Raw genomic sequence first — 13069 nt, forward strand, 5'->3', positions numbered from 1 at the left:
TGAATTCCTTTATTTCTGGGGGTGAGTATTACGTTCTTCAGGATTTAAACTTAATAGGGAGACAAGAAAAGTCTGTCTTGTGTGATTTCGACCAAGTGGTTTTGAATTTCTGAGCCCCAGCTTCCCCAAAGGCTTTGTCTAGATTAATGCCCATTAAGGTGTTTTAGCGTCTGTTCAAGACAAAGATCCTTGTCTGTGCTAGGCTGCTCAGGCTGCAACTGTTTGTTGCAGTGCCAGCCAAAGCTTTAGGCCAGTCACCTGTGTCCAGCTGTGGTGCCAGAAGAGGCAGGTTGGAGGTTGATCCCTATCTTGTGGCTGTGGTCTATGTGCTCTGCTCTCACCTGGACCATGGCTTAGCCCAACAAGCTAACTCTCACCTGGGTGAGAGTTAGGGCAGGGCAACAGGGCGGAAAGGCTCTGAAAGACCTAGCCCCTCAGGCAGCCTCTCTCTTTGGTTTGAAACCATGTCTTGGACCTCGCAGCAAAGGCATCTTGGTCAGTCAGAGCAAAAGCCAGTGTTTCAGGTGGAATAGCGTGAGGAATTGCTGGCAGTCAGAGCTCCCTGGCTGACCTCCTTGAGTTTTGAAAAGCCTTTCACAGTGTTGTTGCTGTAAGGGGATATAGGAACTTCCCATAATAGGAAGCTCCTGAACTTTGAAGAAGTCCAGAGCTACACATTTACAGCTTTTATGTACTTTTGCCTTTATTTAACTCTCTACAAGCTTCACTGAGATTGCTGCTAATTGGGCAGTGCAAGTATGCTTGGAGAAAAGGAGCAAGTCCTCATGATGGTCTGGCTTGCTGAACTCAAAGAGGGCTTCTTGCTGTGGTATTGCCTCTTGGGTTTACGATGGGGTCAGCTTTTTTTTTGTACATGAATATAAATCTCTTAAAGGTAAAACTTCAGCTGCCTGTATCAGCAAAAACACTGTAACCCACTTCTGTCATTCGCTTTCCAGGAAATGACCCAATCATGGCCACCTCTTCTGACAGATATTTCTCCTCCTTCTACTGCAGAGCCTTCCAAATTTCTGAAGGTAAACACCCTCTTTTTGCCAAGGCTTTTGATAAATTAGAAGAGAGCTTTCCAGCTCTTGCACGTATTGTCCTCTGATTTTGTCCTCCTTTCCTAGGTAAAAGCTTTTAGGAGAGATTATCTTTAGAGGTCACAATGGATTTTGAATTGTGTAACGGTTACTTGCAATGCATCGTTTTCCTTGAGTGATTTTTCTTCTGAGCAATTGTTTTCGAGTGGGCTCTATGGTAGCATAATTATCTTTCGTCTTTCTTATGTTTTGAGCAAGCTGTCTATTTTTAGACTTGTAAGGTGTTTGAGGGGCGATGAAGAAATGAAGTTTCAAGGACTTAGATATTCAAATGTGGGCTTCAAATGTGACTGCTTTTCAGAAGTATTTCAAGCATCTCATTTTGTTACCGACCAAAGCATTTTTTGGTTAACAGAAACATTCGCTGTGTTCAACAGAAGTGTTTGGCAGCTGTTTTAATTTCTTTTTTTTAGTATTTCTTCAACAATGCACATACCACTAATGGGCTAGCAGCAGTAGCACGTATCATTTCTGTCCAGGCTAAGGTACGTCAGGCCAGCTTAGACTATTGGACGCTTCGGAGTTATTCTTTGACAAGTTGCTCAAAGTATCGATTACGGTAACAAACACAAGGAAATCGCATCACTGATACACTGCTATTGAGAGATGATGTATTTTATTCTCAATTTGCACTTTGTCCTTTCTTTGTAGGAATTCTGTAAATATCTCTGGTGCCTCAGTGTTGCTTTGGTGTGCATAAAGGAAAAAGTATAACGTGGTTTTTGTTTTTCATGAAATGTAGAAGCGAAAGTTAATGCTGGGAGCAATGGCAAGCAGATGTACTTTAGCTTTGCTTTGCTGGAATTGTAAGAGTCTTGCTCCATGACAGTCAAGAACTAAGTTGGTGAGAGGGGAGATGTAGGATGTGTTGCTTGTTTCTGCTCCTCCTGCACTGCTAAGCCCACCCAGCTGGCTACCTGAAGCTAGAACAGAACTTGAACAAGTGCATCCCCAAAGGTACGTTTTACAGCTGCTGCAGTGTGCGGTGCCTTGTTAGTGCTGCACTGGAGCCGAGTTTCTTCTCTTTCCACAAAGACAGTCAGATGAGAAGGTTTTTTAAAGTTGGTTTTCTGTTTCAGTTTTCTTTGAGTTTCATTTTGCCTTTTCTTCTCTCTCTTCCACCTTTTGTCTTGTTTGTTGTGGCCATTGTGGTTTTGATGAAATGAGGTGAATTTTCTGTGCTAAAAATGGTGTGTCTTGCGGTAATTATTAACCCTCTGTGAAAATTAATCCTAGTCTTAGGCAATCTGCGCAGAAAATTGCCTTCTCTGCTCAGGGGTTTGTCATTCTCTGACTGCAACTTCCCGACTTTCCTAGAGCAGCTCAAGCTGCTGTTACAGGGGCTCTGCTGCCAGAGAGTGCAGAAGTGCGTTATTTTGCAGTAGCAATGTAACCTCGGGCAATTTCCACTTAACAAAATGGCCTTACTCACTGTAAGGTTGGTGCTTCCTGCTGGCTGAGATCAGTACAAGACAAATCTAAACGTAAAGCTCACAGGCATGATAATGTTAGCATTGCTATCTGATTAGTCTTAGTTTGTATTTCTCTGTGTGTGTGTGTGTGTTCCCATTTTTTTTCTCTAGCAAATCTGAACAGTTGTTATTCATGGGAAGACAGTTGTGTCGCGTTGAGCGGGTACTGTGGGTTGAGTGGGTTTATTTATACTGGCATCATATTCTGCTGAGTGCACTTGAGTGCATAGAAGAACACAAGTTATGAAGCAAGGGGAATCCTGTCAGCTGAACAAGCACCATTGTTTAATGAAATCTCTTTCACTTCTAATAAAGATGAGAAAGACTCAATCTTCTACTAAAGACTTGAAAACAACAGGCTTTGTAGAATAAACTGCCCTTCTGTTGGGGCTCTTTAGCCTTTTATTATTAATGGACTCCCATGGCATTTGGAGAACTGTTGGTAAGCAAATGTTTGATGAGTGCATCTGTTTATCTCATGTCAGTTGGTAAACAAACAAACTCATGCTGCTTCCTTCTTTTTATTTCCTTGTAGCGACCCTTCCACTGTGATGCCCAAACCGTTAATGACATTTTGCAGGTAGGTGCTCTTAAATAATAGATCTCCGTGTTTGTCTTTTGTACACATTAAAGTAGTGGGGGGGAGGAGGAGGAATATCCCTGTGTGCATGGCACTGCTGCTGGGCTGTGCTTCTCCGTCACTGTAATTATAGTCCATTTGCGCAAAGCTGAGCCAGCTCTCAAGCAAAACCGTCTCTGTAACCTGTGTCAGAGATGGCTCTGTGGGCAGTGCACAGGCTCCCAGTGCTCAGCTGGGTCTGAGTACATGTGACCCTTTCAGTGAGCACAGAGTGAAAATAAGGTAACTATTCGAGGAAAGCAGTGAGGGTGGCAGGCCATATGAATTCATTTATTTCTGGGGGTGAGTATTACGTTCTTCAGGATTTAAACTTAATAGGGAGACAAGAAAAGTCTGTCTTGTGTGATTTCGACCAAGTGGTTCTGAATTTCTGAGCCCCAGCTTCCCCAAAGGCTTTGTCTAGATTAATGCCCATTAAGGTGTTTTAGCGTCTGTTCAAGACAAAGATCCTTGTCTGTGCTAGGCTGCTCAGGCTGCAACTGTTTGTTGCAGTGCCAGCCAAAGCTTTAGGCCAGTCACCTGTGTCCAGCTGTGGTGCCAGAAGAGGCAGGTTGGAGGTTGATCCCTATCTTGTGGCTGTGGTCTATGTGCTCTGCTCTCACCTGGACCATGGCTTAGCCCAACAAGCTAACTCTCACCTGGGTGAGAGTTAGGGCAGGGCAACAGGGCGGAAAGGCTCTGAAAGACCTAGCCCCTCAGGCAGCCTCTCTCTTTGGTTTGAAACCATGTCTTGGACCTCGCAGCAAAGGCATCTTGGTCAGTCAGAGCAAAAGCCAGTGTTTCAGGTGGAATAGCGTGAGGAATTGCTGGCAGTCAGAGCTCCCTGGCTGACCTCCTTGAGTTTTGAAAAGCCTTTCACAGTGTTGTTGCTGTAAGGGGATATAGGAACTTCCCATAATAGGAAGCTCCTGAACTTTGAAGAAGTCCAGAGCTACACATTTACAGCTTTTATGTACTTTTGCCTTTATTTAACTCTCTACAAGCTTCACTGAGATTGCTGCTAATTGGGCAGTGCAAGTATGCTTGGAGAAAAGGAGCAAGTCCTCATGATGGTCTGGCTTGCTGAACTCAAAGAGGGCTTCTTGCTGTGGTATTGCCTCTTGGGTTTACGATGGGGTCAGCTTTTTTTTTGTACATGAATATAAATCTCTTAAAGGTAAAACTTCAGCTGCCTGTATCAGCAAAAACACTGTAACCCACTTCTGTCATTCGCTTTCCAGGAAATGACCCAATCATGGCCACCTCTTCTGACAGATATTCCTCCTCCTTCTACTGCAGAGCCTTCCAAATTTCTGAAGGTAAACACCCTCTTTTTGCCAAGGCTTTTGATAAATTAGAAGAGAGCTTTCCAGCTCTTGCACGTATTGTCCTCTGATTTTGTCCTCCTTTCCTAGGTAAAAGCTTTTAGGAGAGATTATCTTTAGAGGTCACAATGGATTTTGAATTGTGTAACGGTTACTTGCAATGCATCGTTTTCCTTGAGTGATTTTTCTTCTGAGCAATTGTTTTCGAGTGGGCTCTATGGTAGCATAATTATCTTTCGTCTTTCTTATGTTTTGAGCAAGCTGTCTATTTTTAGACTTGTAAGGTGTTTGAGGGGCGATGAAGAAATGAAGTTTCAAGGACTTAGATATTCAAATGTGGGCTTCAAATGTGACTGCTTTTCAGAAGTGTTTCAAGCATCTCATTTTGTTACCGACCGAAGCATTTTTTGGTTAACAGAAACATTCGCTGTGTTCAACAGAAGTGTTTGGCAGCTGTTTTAATTTCTTTTTTTTAGTATTTCTTCAACAATGCACATACCACTAATGGGCTAGCAGCAGTAGCACGTATCATTTCTGTCCAGGCTAAGGTACGTCAGGCCAGCTTAGACTATTGGACGCTTCGGAGTTATTCTTTGACAAGTTGCTCAAAGTATCGATTACGGTAACAAACACAAGGAAATCGCATCACTGATACACTGCTATTGAGAGATGATGTATTTTATTCTCAATTTGCACTTTGTCCTTTCTTTGTAGGAATTCTGTAAATATCTCTGGTGCCTCAGTGTTGCTTTGGTGTGCATAAAGGAAAAAGTATAACGTGGTTTTTGTTTTTCATGAAATGTAGAAGCGAAAGTTAATGCTGGGAGCAATGGCAAGCAGATGTACTTTAGCTTTGCTTTGCTGGAATTGTAAGAGTCTTGCTCCATGACAGTCAAGAACTAAGTTGGTGAGAGGGGAGATGTAGGATGTGTTGCTTGTTTCTGCTCCTCCTGCACTGCTAAGCCCACCCAGCTGGCTACCTGAAGCTAGAACAGAACTTGAACAAGTGCATCCCCAAAGGTACATTTTACAGCTGCTGCAGTGTGCGGTGCCTTGTTAGTGCTGCACTGGAGCCGAGTTTCTTCTCTTTCCACAAAGACAGTCAGATGAGAAGGTTTTTTAAAGTTGGTTTTCTGTTTCAGTTTTCTTTGAGTTTCATTTTGCCTTTTCTTCTCTCTCTTCCACCTTTTGTCTTGTTTGTTGTGGCCATTGTGGTTTTGATGAAATGAGGTGAATTTTCTGTGCTAAAAATGGTGTGTCTTGCGGTAATTATTAACCCTCTGTGAAAATTAATCCTAGTCTTAGGCAATCTGCGCAGAAAATTGCCTTCTCTGCTCAGGGGTTTGTCATTCTCTGACTGCAACTTCCCGACTTTCCTAGAGCAGCTCAAGCTGCTGTTACAGGGGCTCTGCTGCCAGAGAGTGCAGAAGTGCGTTATTTTGCAGTAGCAATGTAACCTCGGGCAATTTCCACTTAACAAAATGGCCTTACTCACTGTAAGGTTGGTGCTTCCTGCTGGCTGAGATCAGTACAAGACAAATCTAAACGTAAAGCTCACAGGCATGATAATGTTAGCATTGCTATCTGATTAGTCTTAGTTTGTATTTCTCTGTGTGTGTGTGTGTGTTCCCATTTTTTTTCTCTAGCAAATCTGAACAGTTGTTATTCATGGGAAGACAGTTGTGTCGCGTTGAGCGGGTACTGTGGGTTGAGTGGGTTTATTTATACTGGCATCATATTCTGCTGAGTGCACTTGAGTGCATAGAAGAACACAAGTTATGAAGCAAGGGGAATCCTGTCAGCTGAACAAGCACCATTGTTTAATGAAATCTCTTTCACTTCTAATAAAGATGAGAAAGACTCAATCTTCTACTAAAGACTTGAAAACAACAGGCTTTGTAGAATAAACTGCCCTTCTGTTGGGGCTCTTTAGCCTTTTATTATTAATGGACTCCCATGGCATTTGGAGAACTGTTGGTAAGCAAATGTTTGATGAGTGCATCTGTTTATCTCATGTCAGTTGGTAAACAAACAAACTCATGCTGCTTCCTTCTTTTTATTTCCTTGTAGCGACCCTTCCACTGTGATGCCCAAACCGTTAATGACATTTTGCAGGTAGGTGCTCTTAAATAATAGATCTCCGTGTTTGTCTTTTGTACACATTAAAGTAGTGGGGGGGAGGAGGAGGAATATCCCTGTGTGCATGGCACTGCTGCTGGGCTGTGCTTCTCCGTCACTGTAATTATAGTCCATTTGCGCAAAGCTGAGCCAGCTCTCAAGCAAAACCGTCTCTGTAACCTGTGTCAGAGATGGCTCTGTGGGCAGTGCACAGGCTCCCAGTGCTCAGCTGGGTCTGAGTACATGTGACCCTTTCAGTGAGCACAGAGTGAAAATAAGGTAACTATTCGAGGAAAGCAGTGAGGGTGGCAGGCCATATGAATTCATTTATTTCTGGGGGTGAGTATTACGTTCTTCAGGATTTAAACTTAATAGGGAGACAAGAAAAGTCTGTCTTGTGTGATTTCGACCAAGTGGTTCTGAATTTCTGAGCCCCAGCTTCCCCAAAGGCTTTGTCTAGATTAATGCCCATTAAGGTGTTTTAGCGTCTGTTCAAGACAAAGATCCTTGTCTGTGCTAGGCTGCTCAGGCTGCAACTGTTTGTTGCAGTGCCAGCCAAAGCTTTAGGCCAGTCACCTGTGTCCAGCTGTGGTGCCAGAAGAGGCAGGTTGGAGGTTGATCCCTATCTTGTGGCTGTGGTCTATGTGCTCTGCTCTCACCTGGACCATGGCTTAGCCCAACAAGCTAACTCTCACCTGGGTGAGAGTTAGGGCAGGGCAACAGGGCGGAAAGGCTCTGAAAGACCTAGCCCCTCAGGCAGCCTCTCTCTTTGGTTTGAAACCATGTCTTGGACCTCGCAGCAAAGGCATCTTGGTCAGTCAGAGCAAAAGCCAGTGTTTCAGGTGGAATAGCGTGAGGAATTGCTGGCAGTCAGAGCTCCCTGGCTGACCTCCTTGAGTTTTGAAAAGCCTTTCACAGTGTTGTTGCTGTAAGGGGATATAGGAACTTCCCATAATAGGAAGCTCCTGAACTTTGAAGAAGTCCAGAGCTACACATTTACAGCTTTTATGTACTTTTGCCTTTATTTAACTCTCTACAAGCTTCACTGAGATTGCTGCTAATTGGGCAGTGCAAGTATGCTTGGAGAAAAGGAGCAAGTCCTCATGATGGTCTGGCTTGCTGAACTCAAAGAGGGCTTCTTGCTGTGGTATTGCCTCTTGGGTTTACGATGGGGTCAGCTTTTTTTTTGTACATGAATATAAATCTCTTAAAGGTAAAACTTCAGCTGCCTGTATCAGCAAAAACACTGTAACCCACTTCTGTCATTCGCTTTCCAGGAAATGACCCAATCATGGCCACCTCTTCTGACAGATATTCCTCCTCCTTCTACTGCAGAGCCTTCCAAATTTCTGAAGGTAAACACCCTCTTTTTGCCAAGGCTTTTGATAAATTAGAAGAGAGCTTTCCAGCTCTTGCACGTATTGTCCTCTGATTTTGTCCTCCTTTCCTAGGTAAAAGCTTTTAGGAGAGATTATCTTTAGAGGTCACAATGGATTTTGAATTGTGTAACGGTTACTTGCAATGCATCGTTTTCCTTGAGTGATTTTTCTTCTGAGCAATTGTTTTCGAGTGGGCTCTATGGTAGCATAATTATCTTTCGTCTTTCTTATGTTTTGAGCAAGCTGTCTATTTTTAGACTTGTAAGGTGTTTGAGGGGCGATGAAGAAATGAAGTTTCAAGGACTTAGATATTCAAATGTGGGCTTCAAATGTGACTGCTTTTCAGAAGTGTTTCAAGCATCTCATTTTGTTACCGACCGAAGCATTTTTTGGTTAACAGAAACATTCGCTGTGTTCAACAGAAGTGTTTGGCAGCTGTTTTAATTTCTTTTTTTTAGTATTTCTTCAACAATGCACATACCACTAATGGGCTAGCAGCAGTAGCACGTATCATTTCTGTCCAGGCTAAGGTACGTCAGGCCAGCTTAGACTATTGGACGCTTCGGAGTTATTCTTTGACAAGTTGCTCAAAGTATCGATTACGGTAACAAACACAAGGAAATCGCATCACTGATACACTGCTATTGAGAGATGATGTATTTTATTCTCAATTTGCACTTTGTCCTTTCTTTGTAGGAATTCTGTAAATATCTCTGGTGCCTCAGTGTTGCTTTGGTGTGCATAAAGGAAAAAGTATAACGTGGTTTTTGTTTTTCATGAAATGTAGAAGCGAAAGTTAATGCTGGGAGCAATGGCAAGCAGATGTACTTTAGCTTTGCTTTGCTGGAATTGTAAGAGTCTTGCTCCATGACAGTCAAGAACTAAGTTGGTGAGAGGGGAGATGTAGGATGTGTTGCTTGTTTCTGCTCCTCCTGCACTGCTAAGCCCACCCAGCTGGCTACCTGAAGCTAGAACAGAACTTGAACAAGTGCATCCCCAAAGGTACATTTTACAGCTGCTGCAGTGTGCGGTGCCTTGTTAGTGCTGCACTGGAGCCGAGTTTCTTCTCTTTCCACAAAGACAGTCAGATGAGAAGGTTTTTTAAAGTTGGTTTTCTGTTTCAGTTTTCTTTGAGTTTCATTTTGCCTTTTCTTCTCTCTCTTCCACCTTTTGTCTTGTTTGTTGTGGCCATTGTGGTTTTGATGAAATGAGGTGAATTTTCTGTGCTAAAAATGGTGTGTCTTGCGGTAATTATTAACCCTCTGTGAAAATTAATCCTAGTCTTAGGCAATCTGCGCAGAAAATTGCCTTCTCTGCTCAGGGGTTTGTCATTCTCTGACTGCAACTTCCCGACTTTCCTAGAGCAGCTCAAGCTGCTGTTACAGGGGCTCTGCTGCCAGAGAGTGCAGAAGTGCGTTATTTTGCAGTAGCAATGTAACCTCGGGCAATTTCCACTTAACAAAATGGCCTTACTCACTGTAAGGTTGGTGCTTCCTGCTGGCTGAGATCAGTACAAGACAAATCTAAACGTAAAGCTCACAGGCATGATAATGTTAGCATTGCTATCTGATTAGTCTTAGTTTGTATTTCTCTGTGTGTGTGTGTGTGTTCCCATTTTTTTTCTCTAGCAAATCTGAACAGTTGTTATTCATGGGAAGACAGTTGTGTCGCGTTGAGCGGGTACTGTGGGTTGAGTGGGTTTATTTATACTGGCATCTTATTCTGCTGAGTGCACTTGAGTGCATAGAAGAACACAAGTTATGAAGCAAGGGGAATCCTGTCAGCTGAACAAGCACCATTGTTTAATGAAATCTCTTTCACTTCTAATAAAGATGAGAAAGACTCAATCTTCTACTAAAGACTTGAAAACAACAGGCTTTGTAGAATAAACTGCCCTTCTGTTGGGGCTCTTTAGCCTTTTATTATTAATGGACTCCCATGGCATTTGGAGAACTGTTGGTAAGCAAATGTTTGATGAGTGCATCTGTTTATCTCATGTCAGTTGGTAAACAAACAAACTCATGCTGCTTCCTTCTTTTTATTTCCTTGTAGCGACCCTTCCACTGTGATGCCCAAACCGTTAATGACATTTTGCAGGTAGGTGCTCTTAAATAATAGATCTCCGTGTTTGTCTTTTGTACACATTAAAGTAGTGGGGGGGAGGAGGAGGAATATCCCTGTGTGCATGGCACTGCTGCTGGGCTGTGCTTCTCCGTCACTGTAATTATAGTCCATTTGCGCAAAGCTGAGCCAGCTCTCAAGCAAAACCGTCTCTGTAACCTGTGTCAGAGATGGCTCTGTGGGCAGTGCACAGGCTCCCAGTGCTCAGCTGGGTCTGAGTACATGTGACCCTTTCAGTGAGCACAGAGTGAAAATAAGGTAACTATTCGAGGAAAGCAGTGAGGGTGGCAGGCCATATGAATTCCTTTATTTCTGGGGGTGAGTATTACGTTCTTCAGGATTTAAACTTAATAGGGAGACAAGAAAAGTCTGTCTTGTGTGATTTCGACCAAGTGGTTCTGAATTTCTGAGCCCCAGCTTCCCCAAAGGCTTTGTCTAGATTAATGCCCATTAAGGTGTTTTAGCGTCTGTTCAAGACAAAGATCCTTGTCTGTGCTAGGCTGCTCAGGCTGCAACTGTTTGTTGCAGTGCCAGCCAAAGCTTTAGGCCAGTCACCTGTGTCCAGCTGTGGTGCCAGAAGAGGCAGGTTGGAGGTTGATCCCTATCTTGTGGCTGTGGTCTATGTGCTCTGCTCTCACCTGGACCATGGCTTAGCCCAACAAGCTAACTCTCACCTGGGTGAGAGTTAGGGCAGGGCAACAGGGCGGAAAGGCTCTGAAAGACCTAGCCCCTCAGGCAGCCTCTCTCTTTGGTTTGAAACCATGTCTTGGACCTCGCAGCAAAGGCATCTTGGTCAGTCAGAGCAAAAGCCAGTGTTTCAGGTGGAATAGCGTGAGGAATTGCTGGCAGTCAGAGCTCCCTGGCTGACCTCCTTGAGTTTTGAAAAGCCTTTCACAGTGTTGTTGCTGTAAGGGGATATAGGAACTTCCCATAATAGGAAGCTCCTGAACTTTGAAGAAGTCCAGAGCTACACATTTACAGCTTTTATGTACTTTTGCCTTTATTTAACTCTCTACAAGCTTCACTGAGATTGCTGCTAATTGGGCAGTGCAAGTATGCTTGGAGAAAAGGAGCAAGTCCTCATGATGGTCTGGCTTGCTGAACTCAAAGAGGGCTTCTTGCTGTGGTATTGCCTCTTGGGTTTACGATGGGGTCAGCTTTTTTTTTGTACATGAATATAAATCTCTTAAAGGTAAAACTTCAGCTGCCTGTATCAGCAAAAACACTGTAACCCACTTCTGTCATTCGCTTTCCAGGAAATGACCCAATCATGGCCACCTCTTCTGACAGATATTCCTCCTCCTTCTACTGCAGAGCCTTCCAAATTTCTGAAGGTAAACACCCTCTTTTTGCCAAGGCTTTTGATAAATTAGAAGAGAGCTTTCCAGCTCTTGCACGTATTGTCCTCTGATTTTGTCCTCCTTTCCTAGGTAAAAGCTTTTAGGAGAGATTATCTTTAGAGGTCACAATGGATTTTGAATTGTGTAACGGTTACTTGCAATGCATCGTTTTCCTTGAGTGATTTTTCTTCTGAGCAATTGTTTTCGAGTGGGCTCTATGGTAGCATAATTATCTTTCGTCTTTCTTATGTTTTGAGCAAGCTGTCTATTTTTAGACTTGTAAGGTGTTTGAGGGGCGATGAAGAAATGAAGTTTCAAGGACTTAGATATTCAAATGTGGGCTTCAAATGTGACTGCTTTTCAGAAGTGTTTCAAGCATCTCATTTTGTTACCGACCGAAGCATTTTTTGGTTAACAGAAACATTCGCTGTGTTCAACAGAAGTGTTTGGCAGCTGTTTTAATTTCTTTTTTTTAGTATTTCTTCAACAATGCACATACCACTAATGGGCTAGCAGCAGTAGCACGTATCATTTCTGTCCAGGCTAAGGTACGTCAGGCCAGCTTAGACTATTGGACGCTTCGGAGTTATTCTTTGACAAGTTGCTCAAAGTATCGATTACGGTAACAAACACAAGGAAATCGCATCACTGATACACTGCTATTGAGAGATGATGTATTTTATTCTCAATTTGCACTTTGTCCTTTCTTTGTAGGAATTCTGTAAATATCTCTGGTGCCTCAGTGTTGCTTTGGTGTGCATAAAGGAAAAAGTATAACGTGGTTTTTGTTTTTCATGAAATGTAGAAGCGAAAGTTAATGCTGGGAGCAATGGCAAGCAGATGTACTTTAGCTTTGCTTTGCTGGAATTGTAAGAGTCTTGCTCCATGACAGTCAAGAACTAAGTTGGTGAGAGGGGAGATGTAGGATGTGTTGCTTGTTTCTGCTCCTCCTGCACTGCTAAGCCCACCCAGCTGGCTACCTGAAGCTAGAACAGAACTTGAACAAGTGCATCCCCAAAGGTACGTTTTACAGCTGCTGCAGTGTGCGGTGCCTTGTTAGTGCTGCACTGGAGCCGAGTTTCTTCTCTTTCCACAAAGACAGTCAGATGAGAAGGTTTTTTAAAGTTGGTTTTCTGTTTCAGTTTTCTTTGAGTTTCATTTTGCCTTTTCTTCTCTCTCTTCCACCTTTTGTCTTGTTTGTTGTGGCCATTGTGGTTTTGATGAAATGAGGTGAATTTTCTGTGCTAAAAATGGTGTGTCTTGCGGTAATTATTAACCCTCTGTGAAAATTAATCCTAGTCTTAGGCAATCTGCGCAGAAAATTGCCTTCTCTGCTCAGGGGTTTGTCATTCTCTGACTGCAACTTCCCGACTTTCCTAGAGCAGCTCAAGCTGCTGTTACAGGGGCTCTGCTGCCAGAGAGTGCAGAAGTGCGTTATTTTGCAGTAGCAATGTAACCTCGGGCAATTTCCACTTAACAAAATGGCCTTACTCACTGTAAGGTTGGTGCTTCCTGCTGGCTGAGATCAGTACAAGACAAATCTAAACGTAAAGCTCACAGGCATGATAATGTTAGCATTGCTATCTGAT

The 13069-nt window shown here is 43.2% G+C and overlaps 1 protein-coding gene across 40 annotated transcripts in view; it reads left to right on the forward strand.

Moving 5' to 3' along the window:
- The window catches only part of AFF1 (ALF transcription elongation factor 1), a 165528-nt gene that overhangs the window by 78734 nt on the left and 73725 nt on the right, over nt 1-13069 (forward strand). For 39 of the 40 annotated variants that reach the window (XM_080616583.1, XM_080616584.1, XM_080616585.1 and 36 more), the window contains 7 exons: nt 960-1037; nt 3114-3158; nt 4439-4516; nt 6593-6637; nt 7918-7995; nt 10072-10116; nt 11397-11474. In XM_080616583.1, the coding sequence (XP_080472709.1) occupies nt 960-1037; nt 3114-3158; nt 4439-4516; nt 6593-6637; nt 7918-7995; nt 10072-10116; nt 11397-11474 (447 nt within the window). Of the gene's footprint in view, nt 1-959; nt 1038-1457; nt 3021-3113; nt 3159-4438; nt 4517-6592; nt 6638-7917; nt 7996-10071; nt 10117-11396; nt 11475-13069 lie in introns of those variants that run through there. The other variant, XM_080616599.1, reaches the window with a different exon arrangement.

This window comes from Psittacula echo (assembly GCF_963264785.1).
Source record: "Psittacula echo genome assembly, chromosome: 1".
Taxonomy (NCBI): domain Eukaryota; kingdom Metazoa; phylum Chordata; class Aves; order Psittaciformes; family Psittacidae; genus Psittacula; species Psittacula echo.